Below are 11,197 nucleotides of genomic sequence, written 5' to 3'. Positions count from 1 at the left end.
TGTATTTCAATTTTTAAAAATCTGGAAGGTTATCACCACACTGTATGTAGGCATATTTTTTTTCTTTATAAAGAGCATATTTTAAAGGGAAATAATTTAAAGTAACATAATAATAGAAAAAGCCAAAAGAATAAAAGAAAAGAGAGAGAGGGATACAAAACAGCATAAGATAAAATTGAAGGAAACAGGAAGATAAAACTGCCAGTCAGGAGTGAAGCAAACAAGGGAAGAAGGAGGGATGAGGCTGGGAATGAAAAGGAGAAAAAAGACACTCACTTCATGGTCTCTAGGGTTCTGATTTGTAAACATATCCAACACAGGCTGTACGTCAGTTACTTCATGAGGAAACAAACGAAGAAACGTTTTATATCCTCGAACCTATCCGATTAAAAAGACACTGAATTATTACGTAATTAGAAAACACAGAAAGTAGCAAAATTATCTTTTTCCTCTATCATCAAAGATCACCACCTATTGCACCCAATGATCAGAAGAGAATTATGCCGTATTGCTGTGATACAACTTGTTAAGAATAAACAGGAAACCTATCTTTGCTTCTTACATCTTTTCATAAATATGTTCTGTCCCAACTTAACACATATTATATATACTTCATCAGAAATATAGATATGTTACAAACTAAAAAGTTTTCCTTCTACCTTCTTTATACAATTGCCCTCTGACACTCAGGAGGGAATAAATCCTCAAAAACCTCAAAGGTCCCCAAATTCATTACAGCTTCCATAAATGCAGTGGTACTACACCTTCAGGAGAGGCCCTGCACTCATCCAACTGGGCCACAGAGAAGTATGCACATGGGCAGCCCACCCACGGGGCCCTCTCACTGACCAAGGTCCTCTCTTCACCACACAGCAGGCACCACTATACTGCGTAGCGCCACAAACCCACCCAGACATGGCTCTGAGTCACGCCCATGGTCAAAACTGCAATTGGTTACGTTTGTAGCTAGCACAGGGATATGACCTGGGAGTCTCTAAGAATGCAGAATATCAGGTCCCACCCCAAACCCGCTTACTCAGAATCTGCCTCGTTAACAAGATCCCCAGGAAATTCAGCTGCACGTTAAAGTTTGAAAAGCCGTATAACTTCCACTTTCACCAAGCTTGTCCACTTTTTCCTTGAAAAAAGCTCTTCTGAATTAGTCATCTCTCTCTCTCCCTCTCCCTCCTCCCTGTCCCTCCTCCACTGCCCTTCTAGCTAGGTGCTACTTGATCGATTCAAATGCAAGATGCTAAATATCTCAGACAGGGTTTCAGCCAAAGGACCCAAGGATCACTATCACTAACATCTGATCCCCAACATATGGTAGAAAGAGAAAGAATGAAACCCACAACTTATGTGTGAGAACCATCTTTCCTGAAAAATAACATTTGGACAGTAATTTCTGGACCTGGTCTTTAAGAAAGAGCTATGTAAATGTTACCTTGGTGATGATGTAAAGAAACTTGAAAGCTAGATGTAGGAGGTCAGCTGGAGAGGTCTTATCTTGCACTATATCCAACAACAAGTTCATCATCCACTCTAGACAAAAACATGTGTAAAACATTTACTACAAATTAAACATTAATATGATATTGAAACAAAATGCCAAAAAAATAGACTTTATTTATAAATGTAAATGATTCAATATTAATAAGCCTATATGCTCCAAGCATCAATAGAGCAAAAGAAGAAAAACATTCTCACCATAGTATCTTTTGTTTCTAAAAGAACAAAATTAATACAACATCCATCCTCGCCTTTAAAACACAGGAGAGGATACACGGGTGGCTCAGTCAGTTACGCGCCGACTCTTAATCTCAGCTCAAATCATGGTTTTGAGATTCAGCACCATGTCGGGCTCCACACTGGCAGGGAATCTGCTTAAGATTCTCTTTCTCCCTCTCCCACTGCCCCTCCCCCCACTACTCATGCACATGCAATCTCTCTCTCTCTAAAATAAAGTGAAATAATTTAAAATAAAATGCAGAAAAAATATTCTTATTTTTTAAAATTACTCTAATGCCTAATATCCAATACCATGCTTTACAGAAGATACCCCCTACAATTACTGTGATTTAGTGATAAGCGCATTCTAACGAACATAATAAGGCAGAAAAAAAGGGTTTCCACTTCCAGTTATAAAGGAATAACTTATATGGAATTGCTCTATCACCAAAAATTAGAGAATGAGACAAATATGTTACAAATATATTTTCAGGGGCGCCTGGGTGGTGCAGTCGTTAAGTGTCTGCCTTCGGCTCAGGGCGCAATCCCGGCGTTATGGGATCGAGCCCCACATCAGGCTCCTCCGCTAGAAGCCTACTTCTTCCTCTCCCACTCCCCCTGCCTATGTTCCTGCTCTCACTGGCTGTCTCTATCTCTGTCAAATAAATAAATAAAATCTTTTAAAAAAAAATCAATAAATTAAAAAATATATATATGTTACAAATATATTTTCAGACACTGGAACAACAGGCAGTGCAAGATAACAAACCAACTGGGGGGGGGGGGAACAACTGGGATCTACAGCTGCCCAGGCTATTTGCAGGGGGGTAATTTTTAGAACTCAGCACAGGGAGGGGAGGACTCAAAGAGAGCAGAGACTGAGGTTCAAGGAGGCTAAGTCGGCTGAAATCTGCAGGGCAGAGTAATAAAGAGGAAGGTATGCAGAGAATGAGCACCAGAAGTCTACAGAGGTCCCCTCAAGTCTTTGGCTGAATTTTCACAAGCATGGGAGGAGTCCACAAGGCCAGGTAAGAACAACTACCAAAAAGCACTGAGGCTGAGTTTCCGGCAGACATGGGGCCAACATTCAAATTTCATCAAGCCAGAGTAGAGTCCTTGTTGAGCACCCAGAGCAGCCAGTAGACACTCCAGAGCAGTATTTCCTTAAGTAGCAAGGCTAAATTAGAGAAAAACTAGCAAAAAAGCAAGACCTGCCCTAATAAGGCTTTAATAGGATCTAAAGGATACAAATGATTTGCAATTAACTAAGCGGCCTAGCAAATTTGAGCACTCTTTTACAGACAAAAAATTTAAGACCACCAACATAATAATAATCACAATGCCCATCATCCACTCAAAAATTACAAGACATATGGCTGTCTAAAGTTACTGAGACTCCTAACGGGGAAAATCAGTTTATAGAAATTCCCCAAAGAAGATATAAACTTTAGAGAAAGCATCATAAATGCTATAAACACTAAAACATGCTCAAGGATGTAAACGAAAACATGAACAATAAGAGGCAAGGAATGAAGCTACTAACACAATCAACTTCAAGAGCTGGAAAAATAAAATCTGAAATGAAAAAGTAACTAAATGAGATTAACAGATTACATACTACAGAAGAAAAGATCAGAGAACTTAAAGACACAGTAACTAAACAAAACTTCTACACTACAGGGCGGGGGGAGGGGGGGCTAAAACACCAAGCAGCCTCAGCACCACGTGCAGCAGTGTCAAGTGATCAATACACGGGTAACCTGTGTCCCAAGGGGAGAGGAAAGAGGCAAGGGCAGAGAAATATGTATAGAAATAGTAGCCAAAATTATTCCAAATTTGATGAAAATTGTAAACCTATCAATCCAAAAGGTTCAACAAACTCAAGCAGGATAAATGGAAAGAAAATTACACCATGGCATGTCATAATCAAATTGCTGAAAACCAGCAATAAAAAGAAAATTCTACCAACTGCCAGAGAAAAAAGCCCACATTACATGGAGAAACAAAGAGAAGAATAAAGACAGACCTCTTGTCAAAACAAACACAAGCCAAAGGCAGTAGGACCATAGCTTTTAAAATGCTGAAAGAGGGGTGCCTGGGTGGCACAGCGGTTAAGCGTCTGCCTTCGGCTCAGGGCGTGATCCCGGCGTTATGGGATCGGGCCCCACATCTGGCTCCTCCACTATGAGCCTGCTTCTTCCTCTCCCACTCCCCCTGCTTGTGTTCCCTCTCTCGCTGGCTGTCTCTATCTCAGTCAAATAAATAAATAATATCTTTAAAAAAAATAAAATGTTGAAAGAAAACACTGTCACCCTAGAGTTCTATAATCAGTAAAATCTCTCAAAAGTGAACGTGAAACAAAATATCAAAAGCTAAAAGAATTCATCACCAGTAAATCTGCACTAGAAAAAAATGGTAAGTTCTTCAAGCAAAAAATAAATGAGACCAGAAAGAAACTACAATCTATAGAAAGCAAAGAATAAAGATGGAAATGGTAAATACATGAATATTAGACTTGGGTGCCTGAGTGGCTCAGTCAGTGAAGCATCCAACTCTTGATTTCTGCTCAAGTCATGATCTCTGGGTGGTGAGATCAAGCCCCGCGACCAGTTCCAAGCTCAGCATGAGGTCTGCTTGAGATTCTCTCTACCTCTGCCCCCCACATTTTTTTTTTTTTAAAAAGATTTACTTATTTATCTTTAGAAAGACAGCATGCAAGAGAGAGCCCAAGCGGGAGGGGCAGAGGGAGAGGGACAAAGAAACTCAAGCAGACTCCCCGCTGAGTGTGGAGCCCAACACAGGGCTTGGATCTCACAACTCTGAGATTAAGACCTGAGCAGAGGGGCGCCTGGGTGGCACAGCGGTTGAGCGTCTGCCTTCGGCTCAGGGCTTGATCCCGGCGTTATGGGATCGAGCCCCACATCAGGCTCCTCTGCTATGAGCCTGCTTCTTCCTCTCCCACTCCCCCTGCTTGTGTTCCCTCTCTCGCTGGCTGTCTCTATCTCTGTCGAATAAAGAAATAAAATCTTTAAAAAAAAAAAAAAAAAAGTTGGACAATCTCTTATTATTAAAAGTGAAGTAATTACTTTAAAAAAAAAAAAAAAGACCTGAGCAGAAACCAAGAGTTGGTCACTTACCCAAATGTACCATTCAGGTGCCCCTCAACAAAGGTAACTTTGAACTTTTTTTTTTTTTTTTAAATAGGCTCCACCCAGCATGGAGCTCAACATGGGACTTGACCTCACAACCCTGAGATCAAGACCTGAGGTGAGATCAAGAGTTGGACACTTAACCAACTGAGCCACCCAGGCACCCTGAACATTTTTTAAAGAATGAAAATGTATAACCACAGATAAAGAGATCAAGCTAGCATTATTTACAGACTATATATTTATTGCTTTGAAAACCCAAAAGAAACTGAAAAGCTAGTGAAGTATTCTATTACACAACAAACTTTAAACATTACACCCAGTTAAAGAAGCCGGTCACAGAAGTCCACATATTGTCTGATTCCATTATGTGAAATGCTCAGAATACACAAACCCAGAGACAGAAAGCAGATTAGTGGTTGCCAGGAACTGGAGGGAGAGTGGGGGTGACTGTTGATGGATATGGGCTCTTCTAGGGGTGATGAAATGTTCAGAAATTAGTGGTGATGGCTGCACAACTCTGATATACTAAAAACCAATGAAGTATATACATAAAAGGGTGAACTTTGTAGATCTTGGATACCAGTCTTTTATCTGTAGTGTATCCAAGATCTACAAAGAACTTTTCAAACTCAATACACGAGAAACAAATAATCAAATCAAAAAATGGGCAGAAGAGGGGCGCCTGGGTGGCTCAGTCATTGAGCGTCTGCCTTCGGCTCAGGGCGTGATCCCGGCATTCTGGGATCAAGCCCCACATCAGGCTCCTCTGCTGGGAGCCTGCTTCTTCCTCTCCCACTCCCCCTGCTTGTGTTACCTCTCTTGCTGGCTGTCTCTATATCTGTCAAATAAATAAAATCTTTAAAAAAGAAAAAAATGGGCAGAAGATATGAACAGACACTTTTCCCATGAAGACATACAAATGGCTAAGAGACACATGAAAAAATGTTCAAAATCATTACCCATCAGGGAAATTCAAATCAAAACCACATTGAGATACCACCTTATTCCAGTTAGAATGGCAAAAATTGACAAGGCAGAAAACAACAAATGTTGGAGAGGATGTGGAGAAAGGGGATCCCTCTTACATTGTTGGTGGGAATGCAAGTTGGTACAGCCACTTTGGAAAACAGCGTGGAGGTCCCTTAAAAAGTTAAAAATTGAGCTACCCTATGATCCAGCAATCGCACTACTGGGTATTTACCCCAAAGATACAGACGTTGTGAAGAGAAGGGCCAAATGCACCCCAACGTTCATAGCAGCATTGTCCACAATAGCTAAATCGTGGAAGGAGCCAAGATGCCCTTCAACAGATGACTGGATTAAGAAGATGTGGTCCATATATACAATGGAATATTACTCAGCCATCAAAAAGAACAATTTCTCAACGTTTGCTGCAACACGGACGGGAGTGGAGGAGATAATGCTAAGTGAAATAAGTCAAGCAGAGAAAGATAATTATCATATGGTTTCACTCACTTATGGAACATAAGAAGTAGGAAGATCAGTAGGAGAAGAAAGGGAAGAAGAAGGGGGGTAAACAAAAGGGGGAATGAAGCATGAGAGACTATGGACTCTGGGAAACAAACTGAGGGCTTCAGAGGGGAGGGGGGTGGGGGAATGGGATAGGCCAGATGGGTAGTAAGGAGGGCACGTATTGCATGGTGCACTGGGTGTTATACGCAACTAATGAATCATGGAAGTTTACATCAAAAACTAGGGATGTACTGTATGGTGACTAACATAATAAAATATTATTATTAAAAAAAAAAAAAGGGTGAAGTCTACGGCGTGTAAGTTATACCTCACCACATGAGCACAAGCAGCTTTCATCCCAGATCAAAACTCTGAACAGACCACTCAGGGCAAGTGAAGCATTCCCCGGAGACATGAGCACCCCAGATAAAGGAAGGGCTTCATTCTGACATTTGGAACATCCCACCACCCTCAATGTGGTGGAAAACTCAACCAACTCACCTGCTCGCAGAGAAAATCTCCCCATCCATTCACCACACTGCCTGACAGAATCCTCTCAGGAGAGGTTTAGCTGGAAACACTCCAACTTATAAAATAGAAGCAGGGGACCCCTCATCTACATCCATTTGGTCTCAAATATGGACAGAACCAGTAACATGAAAAGACCAAATTACACAGAAACGCTGACGCCAGAGGAAAGAGGTGAACTGGGGGAAGAGCAGAGAACAGCCAGAACTGGACCAAGAGATTCAGAAAGATGGCACAGCTATTCCACAAGAATAGAGACCAGAAAAGCAGATTATTCCACATGCTTATCTCAGTAACCCTCACCACCCCCCCCAAGATGCAGTAAAATGGAAATAAAGTGATACAAATCCACAAAGAAACAGAAGAAAAAACAACAGTCAGCTGCGACTTGGAAACTGGACAACTGCAGGGAAAGCCACGGTAACTAGAGCAGCCCAGCAAGGAGTCAGAGCTGAGGGCCAGGAACAGCCCAGGGCAGGGCACGGGGAGGGCTGAAAACAGAAGGAGTGCTCTAGGGTCTCCCAGGCACAGCCCGTTTTAGGCAGACCAGAGGTTTACCTCTCTAGAGTGGTGAACACCATAGCCATTAGCCACATTTGGGTTTTTTTTTTTTTTAATTTAAGTCAAATAAAATTTTAAATTCAGTTCTTTAGTCATACTAGCCATATTTCAAGTGCTCAGCAATCCCATGTGGCCAGTGGTGACCTTATCAGACAGCACAGATCTAGAACATTCCGTCATCACACAAAGCGCTACTGGACAGAGGTGCCCTGGAGAGAGTAAGTTCGAGAGGAAGCCAGGATGCAGCTAACAAGAGCCATGCAATCAGCGCCTGACTCAACAAGGAGTAGGCACTCCAGGCTAGGAGGCCCACAGCAGGACGCTCCCCAACAGGGCTCCAGGACCCAGCAGCCAGCCATGTGCTCCCCAGACAGGAACATCCGACCCATAAGATGACTTTGAAAAATACCAAACCAAGGAAAAGAGAACTTACATAGTAAAAACAATGGACAAAACAAATTTAAAAACATCTTCCATGTGCAAAACAAAGATCAAAAAACAAAATGATGTGGGAAAAGCTAAGCGACCCAGGGATCACTCCTGGAAACTTAACAACCAATTCACAGGAACACCAGAAAGAGAAAGCAGAAGTAGAGAAATGACCAATAACACACCAGAAGTTCCCTATGCCAAAGGATATCAGTCTTCAGGCTAAAATTGTCCAGCTAATGCCCAGCATAAGAGAAAAATCAAAAAAAGGTCTCCTGAAAAAGAAACTTGGACTTGGTAACAGTGGATGAGGGAACCATGCCCTCCGTCTTCAGCCAGCCAAGCTATCAACCACATACGGAATGCATTTATTCTGCCTGAGACAGGTGAAAATTCAGAAAGCTTACCTTCTACAAAACCTGCTGGTTACCTGAAGGAAAACAAACAGCACACACAGCACCAGCCCACTTTTTAAAAGGCACATATGTGTGTGGTAAAGCTAATCCCTAATGCCTCGTATGGTAAGACGTTTGAAGTTTCAACAGCCCCGTGGGGCGGCTAGTGCTAATAATCCCCATTTTACAGGTGAGGAAACTCAGGCCAGAGCAGCTGAGTGGTGGCGCTGGGATGCAAATCCAGGCAGTCTGGCCTGGGGCTCATGCACCTAACCCCCACCCTGTGCTGCCTTTCAATTTAAGTTACTCTTGCTACCGTCCTCCTTCCTAAGTTCACTGCCAGGAGTGTTACTTTTGCAGACAAAGAAAAAAAAATTATCAGTATGAAACAGGTCAAAAATAAACAACGAGAAACAAAAGAACAAAAAGCCACTTCCCTTATGCTAAGTTAAGAAAACCTAAGCCTCACTGTCTCCATCTATAAACACGGATGACCACAGATCATACATTTACACAGCATCCTCAGACACCGTGAGGATTAAATGGTGACCCCCCCCTCCCCCTCGTAAAGCACTCGGTTCTAAAAAAATGTGCCTGGAAAACAAACAGATTAAAATACACACGATGAGGGTGCCTGGATGGCTCAGTTGGCTAAGCGTCTGCCTTCGTCTCAGCTCATGATCCCAGGGTCCTGGGATCAAGTCCCGCATCGGGCTCCCTGCTAAGCGGGGAGTCTGCTTCTCCCTCTACCCCTCCCCCTGCTCGTGCTCTAATAAATAAATAAAATCTTTAGAAAATAAAATACAATACACAGGAGCAAAAAAGAGGCTCTTAAGTAACAGCAAGGAAGACAGAAGCTCAAATCCATCTGCCCACAGCCTAGGGCAACATCTGGAACTCCTAGGACTATCACAGCCCACTAGCACTAACTAGCCTAACAAATAAGGCCAGGGCACTTCACCCCTATACCCTCTGCTGGCAAACACACACACACACACACAGCATACACCAAAGCCTTTGTGATCATCTGTAACTGAATGATCAAAACCCAAATCATCACCCTCTGTTCTTACCAAGGTGTGGATCCAACAGATGAGGCTGCTCCTGGTATTTGTCCATTATCACTAAAGAGAAAAATACGAGAAACAACATCACTGAGGCAAATATGCACACAAGGCCCAGGAATCCTCACTTTCCCCCCTGCTGGCTGCTATTTCCAGGCTCTTAAGAGCACAGGCCACCTAGAGCAGCCCCCCACCACCCCCGCTGCCAGCCCCACGCCCTCCACTTGCTCAGCACACCTTCCTCTCCCCCCACCATCAATCAGACACAGACACCTTCCACTCCTTCACTCCTCCCTCTGCAGAGCATACTACGCACTGAGCCCTCCCCGGGCCCAACTCTTCAGAGCACACACTCCTCCATCCCAGGCAGCCTGGTTTCCGCTTCTTGCTGCAGCTGGCGCTGCTCCTATCAGATGCTAAGACCACTCCACCTGGGGCAGGTATTCTGTGCCACACACCTCCACACCTGCCAGCTTCCCGGGAATGGGAAGGCAGGCTCTCCCTGGCCCCTGGATACCCCCCCTCACCCCACAACAGTTCTGTGCACAAGATACTGGCTTGCTAACCCCAGTCCACAACCAAAGAAACAGACTCAGAAGGGCAATGAAGCACTTAGCCCAAGTGGCAAGTGAGAATTAACCCTGGGGTGTGTCAGCAAAGCACGTGCTGTGTCCCGTCAGCCGCCACAGTGCCCCTCCCCTAAAGTCAGAGGGTCGTCACCCCAAACCTAGGAAGACAAAACTCGGCGAGAATTTCCTCAGCAGAAAGAGTCCACAAAGATGGTTTTACTGAGTCACAAAACGCTTCCGATCCCACTCTGGGATCCTGGGGAGTCGCTCCCTCACCAGTCATTAGTGACAAGTGCCCAGGGCGCCGCCCGCCTCTGACTCTCCGGGGGCTGGACTCGGAGAACGGACACTGGCCGGTAACCAGTCCTGCGCGCTCCCCGCCGGTCCCCTCGCAGGGCCCAGGGCGCCGGGGGTCATGTCCCCGGACTGCACGGCCATCTGCTCCCCCGCCCTCTCCGCGCCTTTGTCTGCGGCACGCGGGTTCGCGGCGGCTCCTCCTCCTCTCGCCGCCTCCCGGTCCACACAGCCGTCTCGGAGGAGCCGTGCTTCGCGGGCTCTCGCGACCCGGCGGGGCAGAACTGGAAGTCACGGCCGCCCCGCGGTGGTTCACCGCCCGGGTCCCCACGCCCAACCCTCCGCACCCCTCCTCCAAAGCCAGGGAGAGGGAGCGCACGAGGGCACGGCTCCCACAGGTGCGCTCCGGGCGCGAGCTCTCGGGCAGAGCAGCAGCTCCAGCCCGACAGCATGCACACACGGCAACCGTGCCGGGGCCCCGCGCGCACCTCGGAACCGCTCCAAGGCGCCCTCCCGGGCCGCACGGTCGCCGAGCACCGCCCGCAGGCGGCCGAGCAGCGCGCGAGTCTCCGCGCTCTCGCCGAACGCCTCGAGGGCGCCGCCGCGGGCCAGCGCCTCGTCCTCCGCCCCGTCCTCCGGCGCGCCCGTGGCCGGCTCCTCGCCCAGGGCCATCCTCGGCGTCCCAGACCGCGCCCGTGGACTCGAAGCCCGGCCACGCCCGAGTACGGGGACAAGGAACGCGGGCTGATGCAGGCTGAGGGACAACTGCGGAGGCAGAGGCGGCGGCTACCGACGCTGGCCCCGCCCCGCGACCTCCGACCTCGCGCCTCGGACCCGCTACGGAGCGCGCCGGCCGCCAAAATAACGAGCGCAGAGGCGCTTCCGAGCCCTGGAAGGCGGGGCCCGGGTAAACGGAGCCTGGATCTGGCGAAGCCCGGGACGCGGGAGGGCGGAGCCTGCTGCGCGGACTGGGGGCGGGGCCACTGCGCCGGCGGGGTGGGCGG

The 11,197-nt window shown here is 46.4% G+C and overlaps 1 protein-coding gene across 3 annotated transcripts in view; it reads right to left on the bottom strand.

The window, feature by feature from the left end:
* The window catches only part of TBCD (tubulin folding cofactor D), a 163,655-nt gene extending 152,638 nt beyond the window's left edge, over positions 1 to 11,017 (bottom strand). For 2 of the 3 annotated variants that reach the window (XM_034644393.1, XM_034644394.1), the window contains exons 1-4: positions 10,682 to 11,017; positions 9,340 to 9,390; positions 1,445 to 1,542; positions 277 to 378 (exon numbers count right to left, since the gene is read on the bottom strand). In XM_034644393.1, coding sequence (XP_034500284.1) covers positions 277 to 378; positions 1,445 to 1,542; positions 9,340 to 9,390; positions 10,682 to 10,865 — 435 coding nt within the window. In that variant the 5' untranslated portion in view covers positions 10,866 to 11,017. The remainder of the gene's footprint in view (positions 1 to 276; positions 379 to 1,444; positions 1,543 to 9,339; positions 9,391 to 10,681) is intronic. The other variant, XM_011233838.3, reaches the window with a different exon arrangement.
* Positions 11,018 to 11,197: the final 180 nt, after the last annotated feature.

Source organism: Ailuropoda melanoleuca, chromosome 15, assembly GCF_002007445.2.
Source record: "Ailuropoda melanoleuca isolate Jingjing chromosome 15, ASM200744v2, whole genome shotgun sequence".
In the NCBI taxonomy this organism is placed as follows: domain Eukaryota; kingdom Metazoa; phylum Chordata; class Mammalia; order Carnivora; family Ursidae; genus Ailuropoda; species Ailuropoda melanoleuca.
Note: the sequence above shows the minus strand (reverse complement) of the source record. Positions and strands in the feature narration are given on the sequence as shown.